The sequence below is a fragment of the Pygocentrus nattereri genome, chromosome 2 (genome assembly GCF_015220715.1).
Source record: "Pygocentrus nattereri isolate fPygNat1 chromosome 2, fPygNat1.pri, whole genome shotgun sequence".
In the NCBI taxonomy this organism is placed as follows: domain Eukaryota; kingdom Metazoa; phylum Chordata; class Actinopteri; order Characiformes; family Serrasalmidae; genus Pygocentrus; species Pygocentrus nattereri.
In genome coordinates, this window is record NC_051212.1 from 44,483,807 (window position 1) to 44,498,936 (window position 15,130).

Genomic DNA, 15,130 nt, shown 5'->3' on the forward strand with positions numbered 1-15,130 from the left:
GTAAGACTTCTGGATGTTATTGTAAAAAGTGAGTCTGAAAATGTGAATAAATACAAAAACTGGACACTTTTTAGAAACTGACTTTCAAGAAACTGTACATCATCAACTGTACATTTTAGTTACAGATTTAATATTACTCTATTGCAAACCTTAATTCAGTTTCAGTTCAGAATTCAGATTTTTGCGTTCAGATTCAAATTTCTAATGACATGAAGCTCAACTCCATTCATTAGCTGTGGAAAATACCCAGCACTGAATCATACGTTTACTCTAAGCGGTACTCCACGCATGCGCGACTGAGACTGAGGTGTTTATTCTCACTCTGCTCAACAATCTGATGAAAATCTTCGTTTACATGTCACTACAAGTAATCCGATGCAGAATGACGCGCATGCGTGGAGCAGCGCTGAGAGTAAACGTTACCATGACAGCGAACATCACGTGAGGTCCAGTCGGCGTCAGATGAGTTTCCAGCTGGCGCGCTTGAGTTTTTAATGGCTTTAAACTGACGTCAGACTCAGAAAAACGTCCTTCACATGCACTTATAAAGGAAGACGTCGTGCTCTGAGACACATAAGCTGGACGTCCGTCCCGCCGCCGTCTTTTGAAGCTCAGAGTATGAACCTCGTCTCCTCTGCAGACCGGTTTCTGCTCCGCCATGTTGGAAGGTATAAACCTTTCGCTATGACACGCCGCGCATGCGCAGAACGTTCTTACACCTTCCGATTGGAGTGTAATCGGATTCAGGCGTTTACACGGATATTATTCTTCTATTTACCGGGTTATTTAGAGGTTTACCCACCTCGTACAATCCGATAGAAATTGTATTCCGAATGGCCTCAATCGGATTAGTCTATTCCGGTTGAGGTGTTTACATGGACGTATTCTATTCCGATTGAGCTATTAGTCGGATTATTAACGGATTATCAGGCTGCATGTAAACGTGTCTAATGTCAGTTATAATTTAACGTTCTGAACATTCCGCCATTCATTCTCATGGGAGGTTTTCAATTTTTAAAATTAATTTTATTAAAAACTACCAATCGACTCCAAAAACACATAGCACAAGTCACAGCGCCGAGGCCTTTCGGTGGAGTTTAGGAACGACTGACTGGCTTTTATTTCTTGTCTTTGTTTTATTCTGTTTTTTGTGGAGTTGGGGAGTTAGGGAAGACTGACTTGCTTTTATTTCTTGTCTTTGTTTTCTTCTGTTTTTGCTGGAGTTGGGGAGTTAGGGAAGACTGGCTGTCTTTTGGTTCTTGTCTTTGTTTTCTCCAGTTTTTGCTAGAGTTGGGGAGTTAGGGAAGACTGGCTGTCTTTTGGTTCTTGTCTTTGTTTTCTCCAGTTTTTGCTAGAGTTGGGGAGTTAGGGAAGACTGACTGGCTTTTAGTTCTTGTCTTTGTTTTCTCCTGTTTTTGGTGGAGTTGAGGAGTTAGGGAAGACTGACTGTCTTTTGGTTCTTGTCTTTGTTTTCTCCTGTTTTTGCTGCAGTTGGGGAGTTAGGGAAGACTGACTGGCTTTTATTTCTTGTCTTTGCTTTCTCCTGTTTTTGCTGGAGTTGGGGAGTTAGGGAAGACTGACTGGCTTTTGGGTCTTGTCTTTGTTTTCTCCTATTTTTTGTGGAGTTGGGGAGTTAGGGAAGACTGACTGTCTTTTGGTTCTTGTCTTTGTTTTCTCCTGTTTTTGCTGCAGTTGGGGAGTTAGGGAAGACTGACTGGCTTTTATTTCTTGTCTTTTGTTTTCTCCTGTTTTTGCTGGAGTTGGGGAGTTAGGGAAGACTGACTGGCTTTTGGTTCTTGTCTTTGTTTTCTCCTGTTTTTGGTGGAGTTGGGGAGTTAGGGAAGACTGACTGGCTTTTGGGTTTTGTCTTTGTTTTCTCCTGTTTTTGCTGGAGTTGGGAAGTTAGGGAAGACTGACTGTCTTTTGGTTCTTGTCTTTGTTTTCTCCCCTTTTTGGTGGAGTTGGGGAGTTAGGGAAGACTGACTGGCTTTTGGTTCTTGTCTTTGTTTTCTCCTGTTTTTGGTGGAGTTGGGGAGTTAGGGAAGACTGACTGGCTTTTGGGTTTTGTCTTTGTTTTCTCCTGTTTTTGCTGGAGTTGGGAAGTTAGGGAAGACTGACTGTCTTTTGGTTCTTGTCTTTGTTTTCTCCTCTTTTTGGTGGAGTTGGGGAGTTAGGGAAAACTGACTGGCTTTTGGTTCTTGTCTTTGTTTTCTCCTGTTTTTGGTGGAGTTGGGGAGTTAGGGAAGACTGACTGTCTTTTGGTTCTTGTCTTTGTTTTCTCCTGTTTTTGCTGCAGTTGGGGAGTTAGGGAAGACTGGCTGTCTTTTGGTTCTTGTCTTTGTTTTCTCCTCTTTTTGCTGGAGTTGGGGAGTTAGGGAAGACTGGCTGTCTTTTGGTTCTTGTCTTTGTTTTCTCCTCCTTTTGCTGGAGTTGGGGAGTTAGGGAAGACTGACTGGCTTTTGGTTCTTGTCTTTGTTTTCTCCTGTTTTTGGTGGAGTTGGGGAGTTAGGGAAGACTGACTGGCTTTTGGTTCTTGTCTTTGTTTTCTCCTGTTTTTGCTGCAGTTGGGGAGTTAGGGAAGACTGACTGTCTTTTGGTTCTTGTCTTTGTTTTCTCCTATTTTTGGTGGAGTTGGGGAGTTAGGGAAGACTGACTGGCTTTTGGGTCTTGTCTTTGTTTTCTCCTATTTTTTGTGGAGTTGGGGAGTTAGGGAAGACTGGCTGTCTTTTGGTTCTTGTCTTTGTTTTCTCCTATTTTTGGTGGAGTTGGGGAGTTAGGGAAGACTGACTGTCTTTTGGTTCTTGTCTTTGTTTTCTCCTCTTTTTGCTGGAGTTGGGGAGTTAGGGAAGACTGACTGTCTTTTGGTTCTTGTCTTTGTTTTCTCCTCCTTTTGGTGGAGTTGGGGAGTTAGGGAAGACTGGCTGTCTTTTGGGTCTTGTCTTTGTTTTCTCCTGTTTTTGGTGGAGTTGGGGAGTTAGGGAAGACTGACTGGCTTTTGGTTCTTGTCTTTGTTTTCTCCTGTTTTTGGTGGAGTTGGGGAGTTAGGGAAGACTGACTGGCTTTTGGTTCTTGTCTTTGTTTTCTCCTGTTTTTGCTGCAGTTGGGGAGTTAGGGAAGACTGGCTGTCTTTTGGTTCTTGTCTTTGTTTTCTCCTATTTTTGGTGGAGTTGGGGAGTTAGGGAAGACTGACTGGCTTTTATTTCTTGTCTTTGTTTTCTCCTGTTTTTGCTGGAGTTGTGGAGTTAGGGAAGACTTACTGTCTTTTGGTTCTTGTCTTTGTTTTCTCCTCTTTTTGCTGGAGTTGGGGAGTTAGGGAAGACTGACTGGCTTTTGGTTCTTGTCTTTGTTTTCTCCTCCTTTTGGTGGAGTTGGGGAGTTAGGGAAGACTGACTGGCTTTTGGTTCTTGTCTTTGTTTTCTCCTGTTTTTGCTGGAGTTGGGGAGTTAGGGAAGACTGAGTGGCTTTTGGTTCTTGTCTTTGTTTTCTCCTATTTTTGGTGGAGTTGGGGAGTTAGGGAAGACTGACTGGCTTTTATTTCTTGTCTTTGTTTTCTCCTGTTTTTGCTGGAGTTGTGGAGTTAGGGAAGACTTACTGTCTTTTGGTTCTTGTCTTTGTTTTCTCCTCTTTTTGCTGGAGTTGGGGAGTTAGGGAAGACTGACTGGCTTTTGGTTCTTGTCTTTGTTTTCTCCTCCTTTTGGTGGAGTTGGGGAGTTAGGGAAGACTGACTGGCTTTTGGTTCTTGTCTTTGTTTTCTCCTGTTTTTGCTGGAGTTGGGGAGTTAGGGAAGACTGAGTGGCTTTTGGGTCTTGTCTTTGTTTTCTCCTGTTTTTGCTGCAGTTGGGGAGTTAGGGAAGACTGACTGGCTTTTGGTTCTTGTCTTTGTTTTCTCCTGTTTTTGGTGGAGTTGGGGAGTTAGGGAAGACTGACTGGCTTTTGGGTTTTGTCTTTGTTTTCTCCTGTTTTTGCTGGAGTTGGGAAGTTAGGGAAGACTGACTGTCTTTTGGTTCTTGTCTTTGTTTTCTCCTCTTTTTGGTGGAGTTGGGGAGTTAGGGAAAACTGACTGGCTTTTGGTTCTTGTCTTTGTTTTCTCCTGTTTTTGGTGGAGTTGGGGAGTTAGGGAAGACTGACTGGCTTTTGGGTCTTGTCTTTGTTTTCTCCTGTTTTTGCTGCAGTTGGGGAGTTAGGGAAGACTGACTGGCTTTTTGGTCTTGTCTTTGTTTTACATAGGTAAGTTAATTTTCTGAACCCCTGCTAGGCTGGTATTTGTTTTTTTTTTGGTTTGTTTGTTTGTTTATTTTGTATTTGTTTGCTGTTTTGGCGCATGCCCTCTATGAGGTTGTACTGTATCATATATACAAAAGAGCAGCCAGAACAAAATAACAGACTTGATCTGTTTCAATGTCATCTGGCTCTCTTGTCCTTTTTTTATGATCACAAATCCCTAGACAGGTCTTTTACACTAGTTACAGTCACTAATGTTGAAAGCACAAACTCACAGGGTGAGACAGTTGAACCCAATAATAAACAGTAAAAAATTAAGAAGTAAAGAAAGTGTAAGATTTTTGTCTGTTATTCTGTCCTAACAGACAGACTGATGGCTGTAGGCGGAACCTTTACATGATTAAAAAACAGTCACATGTCTGCTCATGATCTGTACCCTGGCATCATTTTGGTCCTTGGGTAAATAATCAGAAAAAGTTCATGAATTGTATCTGTTTTTCTTGGAAAAGATCATTGAGACCACGGTCAGTTTATAATTTACACTTTAGCTCGTGTGATTATAGGCATAAATATAGATGTTATTAAGACACTCCTGAAGAGAAGCACTTTCTACCGAGATGTCTTGGTCTCAGAAATGCTAACATCTTCTTTACATGAAGTGTTTCACTAGGAATACTCTTCTGAATAAAATTGAAATAGTTTCCTTACCAGGGATCAGAGCAAAACATCTGAGTTACAAGTAAAGCCATTCAATTTAAATATATTCACAATCCACACTTCCACAACTGTGCTGTATAAAGAAAGCTTATCTGGCTAATCTCATTACAGTACAAAAGCAAAGATCCTATATCAAGGTGCAAAAAATAGATCTGAAAATGATGAAATCAATGAAAACATCATTTGCAAGAAGACATCGCAACAACAATCAAATACTCAGGTAACCAAAATCCATACCTGCATGAATGTCTATGTAAACTAATAATATCAGCCACATATAACAAACTAGGTCAAATGTCTCGACTTACGTAAAACCTTAAGAAGTAACAGCAGGCTTCAACTCTTTCTACGCGTCTTTCTATAGAACCTCTTTTCAGATTTATGCAACACATTTTATGTCTACCAGGAGGTGGAGCACTAGTGTTCTTTTTAACTGAAAGGAGCAGCTAAGCCTCTATCAGATCAACGCATTGTCCTGCTTGACATTTACCCTGAAAACGTGTAGATACATCTCACATATCACTAACAAATTAGATTTGAACACAAAGGTATAGTCTCTCTGCCTTTCTAGATGTGTTTCATTCTGCAAAATAGAATATAACCACTCTCCTTTGAAAAGCCTGTAGTAGAGGGAGCAGATATCACTCTCAGCTACAGTACAAGGCTTTCAGTGGCATCACAATCATGGATCAACAACAAAACTGCTTATATTAAGTTAAAGAGCAAGAGTGACTTTGCTCTTCTTTTGATACCAGAGGTTCACAAACAAGGTCACATACAAGTTGATGTGTAAAGCTTTATGTGGACTAGGACTAGAACAAAAAATTACAAAAAGCAAGAACTCCTCAGAGCCTCCTCAAAACCTGCAGTGACAACGGCAGTAGCAGTAAATGAATCAGATTTTAGGATTAATCTATGTGGAAGACTGTACTAAAGCTTTAGGGATAAAACTAGTAATATATGGACTCATACTGGCTGTAAGGTGAGCTAAACGTTCTGATTTACTGTTCTTGCTAAACATAACTTTAATATGGTATCCAATGATAAATCACTCTGCTGAAAAATGTTGAGATCAGTTAACTACTTTATCTGAGCTGCTGTCAGTTAGCTTGATAAATCAGTTGGATTAAACAGGACTATAAAGTGCTCACACTTGTGACAGAAACATTGTGTGTTCAGACAAAGATTAATGCACTCGCCATTCATATCGTTTCATTAAAGTCTTCTAAGAAGGTCTTTTCAGCATCTAACTTGGCTCCTAATTAATAATCTTATCCAAAGGTTGGTGGATGTGAAATCGTAAATAACCAATGCAGAATTGATACAATTGAAGTTTTTAACAGAATTTTACTCTCCAATGATCTGGGCTGCACTGGTCAGCAAATGTTCTCTAACTGACCCCATGAAGTTATCCTGTCTTAAGAAAGAGAAATATGTTATTATTATATCATTATAAAGGTCATACAACAGCAAAGTTTGCTGCTTCTTGTTCTTATTCCATGTTAAATGGTGCATTTGTATTTTACAGGTGTCAGAATGTAGCTGGTTCACTAAAGCGTAATGGACAATGTCAATAAGAAGCTCATTACGAAGTTGCAAACGAAGAGAAAAGAGTAGAAATATTTTTATCTGTTGTAAGCTCTGGGTTTTATGTGTTTTGGGTCACTAACAAGCCGGTGTCTCCTCCTGCAGGTTTTTATTTTAAACGATGCTTAGTAAATATCTCAGTTTTGTTGCTGTAGCCTATATTCACTGTTCACAGGAGAAAAATTCAAGGTCGAACATTTGGCAACCTCGTTCAAAACAACACACTGGCACTATAGGACATGTAGCAGAGGAACAGATTCAGGTAAAGGTTATCAAAATACTACTACTACTACTACTATTACTACTACTACTAATAATAATAATAATAACAACAACAATTGTAATAATAATAATAATTATAATACACAGAAATAAGCAACATGAATGATGCAGCCACATAAAACATGCACTGTGCAGTACACTGTGACTGAGTGTATGAGCTGCATTATGGGTGGAGCTGTGTATCTCAGCAGAGAGCTACACTGATCCCATTCAGCTCTGATTCTGCTCTCAGTCACTTCACATCTCTATCAACATGCTGCTCTCTATCCTTTCTCTCCTAGCACTGCTTTCAGGTAAGAGAACTTTAACTCTCAAGAACATTATGATCATTTAAAACAACACATTGTATCTTTAACTAGATACAACTGTGCATCTAGTTAAAGAGAACACATTTCAAAATGTTTTAAAACAGATAATGTATCACAAAATGTGTTACAACATATAACTTGCAAGGTGTGATGACATTTAACACAGTCCTTTATTGTAGAAATAAATGTGGGTCAATTAAAAAGTTTAATTAGTTAAAATATTTTCTTCAATGATGTTCTGTTTCTAGGAGACACATCAGCACAGACAGTTGTGCCACATGCAGGAGAAATTCATGTTTCAGAGGGTGATAATGTTACTCTCTCCTGCAACTACAATACCAGTGATTCTAATTATGTTCTTCAGTGGTATCATCAGTTTCCCAGATCCAGACCAGAGTTTCTCCTGTACATTTACCCTCAAGGAATTAAGAGTCATCCTCTTCCTCCTCGTATGTCTGCTGAAGTGGATAAAGACAACAAGCGTGTGGATCTGTTGATCTCCTCTGCTGCAGTATCAGACTCAGCACTCTACTACTGTGCCCTGAAGCCCACAGTGACAGGAAACCCAGCTACACTGTACAAAAACCTGTGTAAATGTGACAGTTCAACTCAGGTTACACTTAGTATACAGACTGTGTTCCTACTTTAATTTAACCCTTGAATGTATTACAAAAGAAGAAGAATCTGTAAACAACCTCGTTCATAAAACAATTTATCACCAATACAATGTGACATTGTGTACCAGCTTCTGCATCCCTACAGTGCCAGAATAGAGCAGCCATGAAGAGAATACAAGACTGCAGCTTACAGACCTGATCTTCACTGGACTGAAATGAGATGAAATTAGTACTTTTCATGTCTCTGTAGTGCAATACTGAGCCGTGAACTCCAATATGACAGATGTGATTCAAATAGGATGTGAAGGAGCTCTGTCACTCTGTTACTTACTGAGATAAAGCTAGACTTATAGTTTTAATTCATCTCTCATCTCCTAAAGAAGCCATCATCAGTTTGACTCTCAGTCCAGAAGCTCTGTATGCGTGTGTGTGTGTGTGTGTGTGTGTGTGTGTGTGTGTGTGTGTGTGTGTGTGTGTTTGTGCACGCATGAGTGACTGTTCTTTGTACTAATATGTCCTGAGAGCCACTGTGACATCATCACATTTATCCATCACACACAAACATGCAGTTCTAAAAACTAATAAATAGTAAATGCCTCCGTTAGTTACAGTTAACTCATCTTACAAACCAAACTATGATGATGTCAGAGGAGCCTATACTACAGACAGGTCCAAAGTTTTATTACACAGATCTATAAACTTAGAACAGCTTGACCAGTTTGCTTTGAAGTCCCTGAGGTTACTGAATAATAAGCCATAGCATGTAATAAGCTTGGGATGTTTAGGTGGTTGACATCTCTCGAAAATGAAAACATACAAACACTCATGAACACTGTAGGTGTTAATTCAACACTGGTGATTTTACTGTGTGGTTACATCTGTTACAGAATATTCAATTAAATCAGGATTCATTTCTGCATGCATTCAAATACATTTTAATAAATTTTATTATCATAGATTTAACAATTCTTTTTGTTATTTTTTGGCTTTTGCTTGTGGTTCTGCTTTTATTTCTGCTTTGATCTTCCACAAAGACAGAAAGCACAGTGGAGCAGCTCCCCAGAGCAGGAGTTTCCTGTAAAAACGGTTGTAGCTTCTCATAACTGCACTCACTTCAGAGAGATTCACACTAACACACAGATCAGCATTAGAGCACTTAGAGCTTAAACACACTACTGACTCCATCTGATCATATTCACAATGAAGAGAAACCTCCTCATCATCCTCATCATCACATCAGGTACTCACTGTGAAGATTCCTTCTCTGCTGTTTGACTCTACTGGTACAGACAGTATCCTAACAGCTGTACAGTATTTACTGTGGAAAGGTGCTTGAATTTATAGTGGTAGTGATACTTCAAACTATAGATTTTCATCACGTACATCAGAGTCATCCACTGAGCTCAGAGTTAGAGAACTAAGACTGGCAGATACAGCTCTCTACTACTGTGCTCTTAGAGTTGGAATCCAGTGATACAAAGTTTGTGAGAAGCTTTATAAAAACTCTCACACCTACTGTTCACGTGGAACACAGAGAGATCAAAGTAACATCCAGACCATGTATTATCTGTTACTAATCTGTCTCTGAAATGACTGAATGAAGTAATAAAAGAAAAGAAGTGCATGCACATGTTGCAGCCAGGGCTAAGTGCACACTGTGAGAATTCTGAGGGAATGTTTAGGTGCCACATCAATGTCAAAACCAGAGGGCAACTCACAGGTTTTAACATTTGGGTAAATATCCCACTCATAAGTGCAGAAAGAATAAATGAGTGCACATTTATCATAGTTTTGCTGTCAAACTGACTTTTTTTCATTCTCAAATGTTTTTCCCTACTTGTTTTGATGGTCTTATTACAGCCCCCTGGCCTCCACAGTGAAGTATTTTTTCTTTTTATTTTCAGAGCACTCAATTTATTGATTGCCATCAGGTAGAAAAGCGGATTTCAAGAAATATATCAAATGTTTCTAAAATAAGTCTCTTATTTTTGTCTCCTTTTAATGGTTTACTACTCAGAGATGTAAGTAAGTACAATGTAAGGAGTGGTTTGTTAACACTTAAAATTACATAGATTTAGACCACTCACAGTCATTCATTCACCATGCTCCCCAAATAGCTCTTTCTGTTAGATGAATGAGGAACGATGGACCTTTGTACTGAGATTTTTGAAAAATGCCTTAACAGGAGCACTTCTATGATGGGAAAAAGGCACAGGATATTTAGCAAGGCACCTCACGACCATATCCAGAAACACATTTCAACAGCCGGTCAAGCACAAGAACCAAACCGCGAAGCACTAGGCCAGGACCTAGCGCATGACCCACAGCGAACTACAGATGTTTTAAAAGCATTACCACGTTTTTAGATGTTAATGGACTAGTGAATATTTCCCTTTTCATAACCCAGAGATGGAGAGAGACATTAATTTGGGACAAACATACTCCCAGTGAAGTGCGTGTTCTTGTGCTGAATGGTCTAACTGGAAGATCTATTACACTGAAGCATGGAGAAGCAAATACAACTGCATGGTTAAGAACCTGATGTAGCACTTTAAGTGTTAGTGTGAACAATCTGTTTTTCAGACATGCTGCAGCATCAATGACCATCTGTGAGGAAGAGAGGGTAAACAACCATAAAAGCCGCTACACGTTCAGCTTGTCTTATGATGAGTTCCTGGTCCAGCTCTACTCTTTTGTGCAGACAACAGTCAGTAGCATCGATGTGAACATTTTCATACCTAGCAAGTAATTGAAAGTGATGAGAAAAATGTAATCTGAGCAGACAGTCTTACAATTTACAAGCCGCTTGACATGGAGGTGGAGATGAGAGCCTATATAAAATTACAGAAGATTTTGCAGTGGTTTATAGTATAAATTAAAATGTCATAAATTATAAACCATCAACATCAACATAGAAACTGGAAGTAAGTAAAAACTGGAAGTTTGCCTCTGCATTTGATTTAATGATGTAGTTGATGTAATTAAATAATAAAATAGGATTTGTTTATACGAAAGGCTTAATATAAAAGTACTATTAATAATTCTTTTCTTATTTTGATCAGAATAAAATATAAGGCAGCATATTCATTTTAGCGTAGGCATTTTAAGTATTTTACAGCTTCTTGTTTGTATCTATTGGCAGATTAACATCCTATTAGAAGCATTTTGCAAAAATACCTGTGGGAAAAGTTTATATTGCACAAAACAGTGATACTACCAAATGGAATTTTTTAAATTAAAGTAAAATCCACATCTGATAAGTATAAGATTCTGCACTGCATTACACTGAAGGAATCTGACTGACTCACTTCAGAGGATAGGCTAAACATTTTGTATGAACAAACCTTCTCGGCCTCCTGTGTTGTCATTTATACTGATGAAAAACCATAAACAACAGCACAAAAACACAAACCTGATTAAACGTACGTTTAAACTTCTCAAGTTCTGAACTCAATCTCTTACAGACTGTATTCAGTGGTGTTTCTGGTTGTATCAAACTCTACTACTGTCTGCCTTATTAGTCTTTGCAAGTTGAGCAGTAAACACAGGACTGACAATAAAGTTAAGTTTATAGGGAAAAAAATATGCAGATGGTTGTAACAGACTCTGGAAAGCAGAGTAAGAGTGTAAGATGAGTTGTTCAGTCAGGGGGAGGAGCTGAGTGAGTGTAGAGAGTGGAGATGATCAGCACACTGACATGCTGAGGAGCTTAAACTCAGCGTGTGTTCTTCTCCCAGTCAGTGCAGATCACCATGATCATTTTGACTGTTCTGCTGCTCTCAGCTGTTAAAGGTAAACGTACTGCAGCTTACTAACACTAACATATGGTATAGTAACATTTTAACGTTATTCACGTGTTAGATTTTTGTATTCTGTGTAATTGGTTGATCATTAACACAGTTACTTTAAAAAATGTAGGTAACAGAGCTGAAGACGTCATCACTCCAGACAGAGATGTTGTTTGTGCTGTTGAAGGTCGAAATGTTACACTTTCCTGTAACTACAGTAGAGCTGCTGACAGTCTTCACTGGTATCGACAGTATTCGGGTTCACCTCCACAGTTCCTTATACTGGACTATTCTGGGGTCATTACTGAAGCTCAACCTCCAGTTCCTGGAATATCAATCAATCATGTAAACAAATTAAAGCAAGTGGATCTGGTGATCTCCTCTGCTATAGTCTCAGACTCTGCACTCTACTACTGCGCCCTGCAGCCCACAGTGACAGAAAACCCAGCTACACTGTACAAAAACCCTCTTACTGTAGAAAGAGCTAAAGCTGATAATGTCTCATTATTGTGATGAACCTCAGAACCTGAGCTGTGATCACAGTAATAATGTGAGCTGATGATATTTCATAATGTGGATATCTAGTAGAATCTTAAATGATGTATCAGTGTATCAGTATACACCACATATCAAATTGGATCTTACATCCATTTCTACTTGACAGTTTGAAAATAAGTTGTGTTTTTATTTCTCGATTCTTGTTAATCTACATATATACCTTCAGGACCATCTTTAAGAACATAATGACTAACCTAATTCAGTGCCTATGTCTGTTTTGTCTCAGGTTAAAATATCGTTTTATTAACTTGCAGAGATGTAATGAGGGAAATTATCCACAGGAGGGTGAACTTCATCTAGATTTAACTGAACACTGAAACACTTTAGTTCAGTCTTAAGGAGAAGTTGAAGTAAAGAGAAGAACTGTTTCAAACATGCTGAAGACCCTGTAGCAGACTTTGAATCAAATAATACTTCACTTAAGTCACTGCACTGTCTGGTGTTCTGTGGCTTCAGTTTATCCTTTTAGGTAACACACACAGTAAATCTTCATGTATTTATGAAAAGTTATGTTGCGACTCTTTACCAGGAGGTGGAGCTCTAGAAAAGGAGTAACTGAGCCTCCGTCAGATCAACACTCTGATGAATGAACCCAGTACTGACTCTTCCAGTCATTTTCTCTGTCTGAAGATCAGTCATGATGTTGCTCTCTGTCTTAGTGATCCTTACTCAGCTTAAAGGCGAGTCATGTAGCAGTGCATTTATGCTCCAATGGAATTGAATGAATTTAACCAAAAATCTTGTAGATTGTAGATTCACCTCACACACAGCTATGACATGTCAATTTAAAATCCTCAATTTTCTTTCTTACTAATGTCCATTCTTTCTTTCTTTGTTTCCTTCTTTCTTTATATCTTTCTTCATTAATAGGCAACACTGCTGCAGATGGAATATACTCACTCTCCTCTGAAAAGCATGTATTGGAGGGAGCAGATGTCACTCTCTCCTGTAACTACAGTGCAGCTACAGGAAACAGGTTCCAGTGGTATCACCAGTATCCTGGATCCAGACCAGAATTCCTCCTTTACCTGACGGAGTTTAATAACGCATCTGATTCCGCTCTTCGTCTGACAGCAGAGGTTAAGAAACAGTTTGAGCATGTGGATCTAAAGATCTCTCATACTGTAATGTCAGACTCTGCACTGTACTACTGTGCTCTGCAGCCCACAGTTACAGGAAACTCAGCTACACTGTACAAAAACTGACTTCACTCACACAACATAACATTTTCTACAACAATAGACTAGTAAGTGTAAACAGAGCATTCTGGAAGACGGCCTCATCACACTTTCTTACAACTGAACAAAAGGCTTTCAGAAATGACCCTTGAGGCCTCATTGCCAAGACTTTTACAGTAGAGACAGTGACACTTTACCTAAGAGGATTCATGAGAATTGGATCCACTGAGTCATTCTGATGTCTGATGTGACTGGATCTGTTGAAAAGAGAACAAAAAAAAAAATCTAATAAATTACTGTTGGTGAAATGCAATGCAAAAAGTGAAATGCAAAAAGTAAATGATTATTTAGTGTCATGTGCATCTGTTTCTTTAGATATTGCACCCCTTACTAGTAAAAGGTATCTTAACTGGACTGAAAATCTGTAGATTCTGACTCCTCTGTTTGACATATAACTACGTACGTTTATATTTTTACGTTTATATTTGACTGCGCTAGCGTTTATGTTGCTAGCTGCTATTTTGCTCTAATTTGAAATCACAGACAGATCAGAATCTGTATAACTAACTCAGTTACTCCTCTGTAAACATATAGAAGAGTTTCAGGTTTATTGGGCTGAATTCACAGTCAGGTGGATGACATTGGACATCTGGCACTGAGCGCCTGATTGGAAAATACCATCATATGATCACTACCAGAAAAATTGCAGCTGGGACATTAGGCTATTTAAGCAGCTACACTTCCCTCTGTGATTTTTCAATGCCAGCTCTTTCCATTGAAAGATAAGTGTTGAAATATATTAAAATGGCACATAACATTTAAACAAAGACAAGTAGCCATTTTTGGCAAACGTTTTGACTGCAAACAGAGAGAGCACAGTAGCTAAAGTAATTAGCTGAGTCCAATAGGTTGTGAACAGCTGTGAATCTGTATGAATTTAGTATGAAGCCTTAAAATAACTCACTGAGTGTTCAGTGCTGAAAGAGATCCAGGTTAACCTACTAAACATGTTTAATGTCCGTGACCTTCGATCCCTCAGGTGGCACTGCATTAAAAACCGACATCATTCTGTAATGGATATTCCCACATGGGCTCAGGAACACTTCAGAAAACCATTGTCAGTGAACACAGTTCGTCACTCCATCTACAAGTGCAAGTTAAAACTCTGCCATGCAAAGCGAAAGCCACATAACAACACCCAGAAACACTGCCGGCTTCTCTGGGCCCAAGCTCATCTGAGATGGACTGAGGCAAAGTGGAAAAGAGTCCTGTGGTCTGACGAGTCCACATTTCAAATTGTTTTTGGAAATCATGGATGTCGTGTCCTCCGGGCCAAAAAAGAAAAGGACTGTCCAGATTGTTATCACCACAAAGTTCAAAAGCCAGCATCTCTGATGGTGTGGGGGTGTGTTAGTGCCCATGGCATGGGTAACTTGCACATCTGTGAAGGGACCATTAATGCTGAAAGGTACATACAGGTTTTGGAGCAACATATGCTGCCATCCAAGCAATGTCTTTTTCAGGGACATCCCTGCTTATTTCAGCAAGACAATGCCAAGCCTCATTCTGCTCGTGTTACAACAGCGTGGCTTCATAGTAAAAGAATGCGGGTACTAGACTGGCCTGCCTGCAATCCAGACCTCTCTCCCATTGAAAATGGCGCAAAATATGACAACGGAGACCCCAGACTGTTGAGCAATTGAAGTTGTACATCAAGCAAAATGGGAAAAAATTCCACCTACAAAGCTTCAACAATTAGTGTCCTCAGTTCCCAAACGCTTATTGAGTGTTGTTAAAAGGAAAGGTGATGTAACACAGTGGTAAACATGCCCCTGTCCCAACTTCTTTGGAATGTATCCCAGGCATCAAATTCA

At 39.3% G+C, this 15,130-nt stretch overlaps 1 gene segment (V, D, J or C); it reads left to right on the forward strand.

The window, feature by feature from the left end:
* The first annotated feature begins 7,038 nt into the window (after positions 1–7,038).
* LOC119262050 lies at positions 7,039–8,646 on the forward strand. The segment is given in 2 exon segments: positions 7,039–7,100; positions 7,364–8,646. Coding segments are annotated over 2 exon segments (441 nt in total).
* The last annotated feature ends 6,484 nt before the right edge of the window (positions 8,647–15,130 follow it).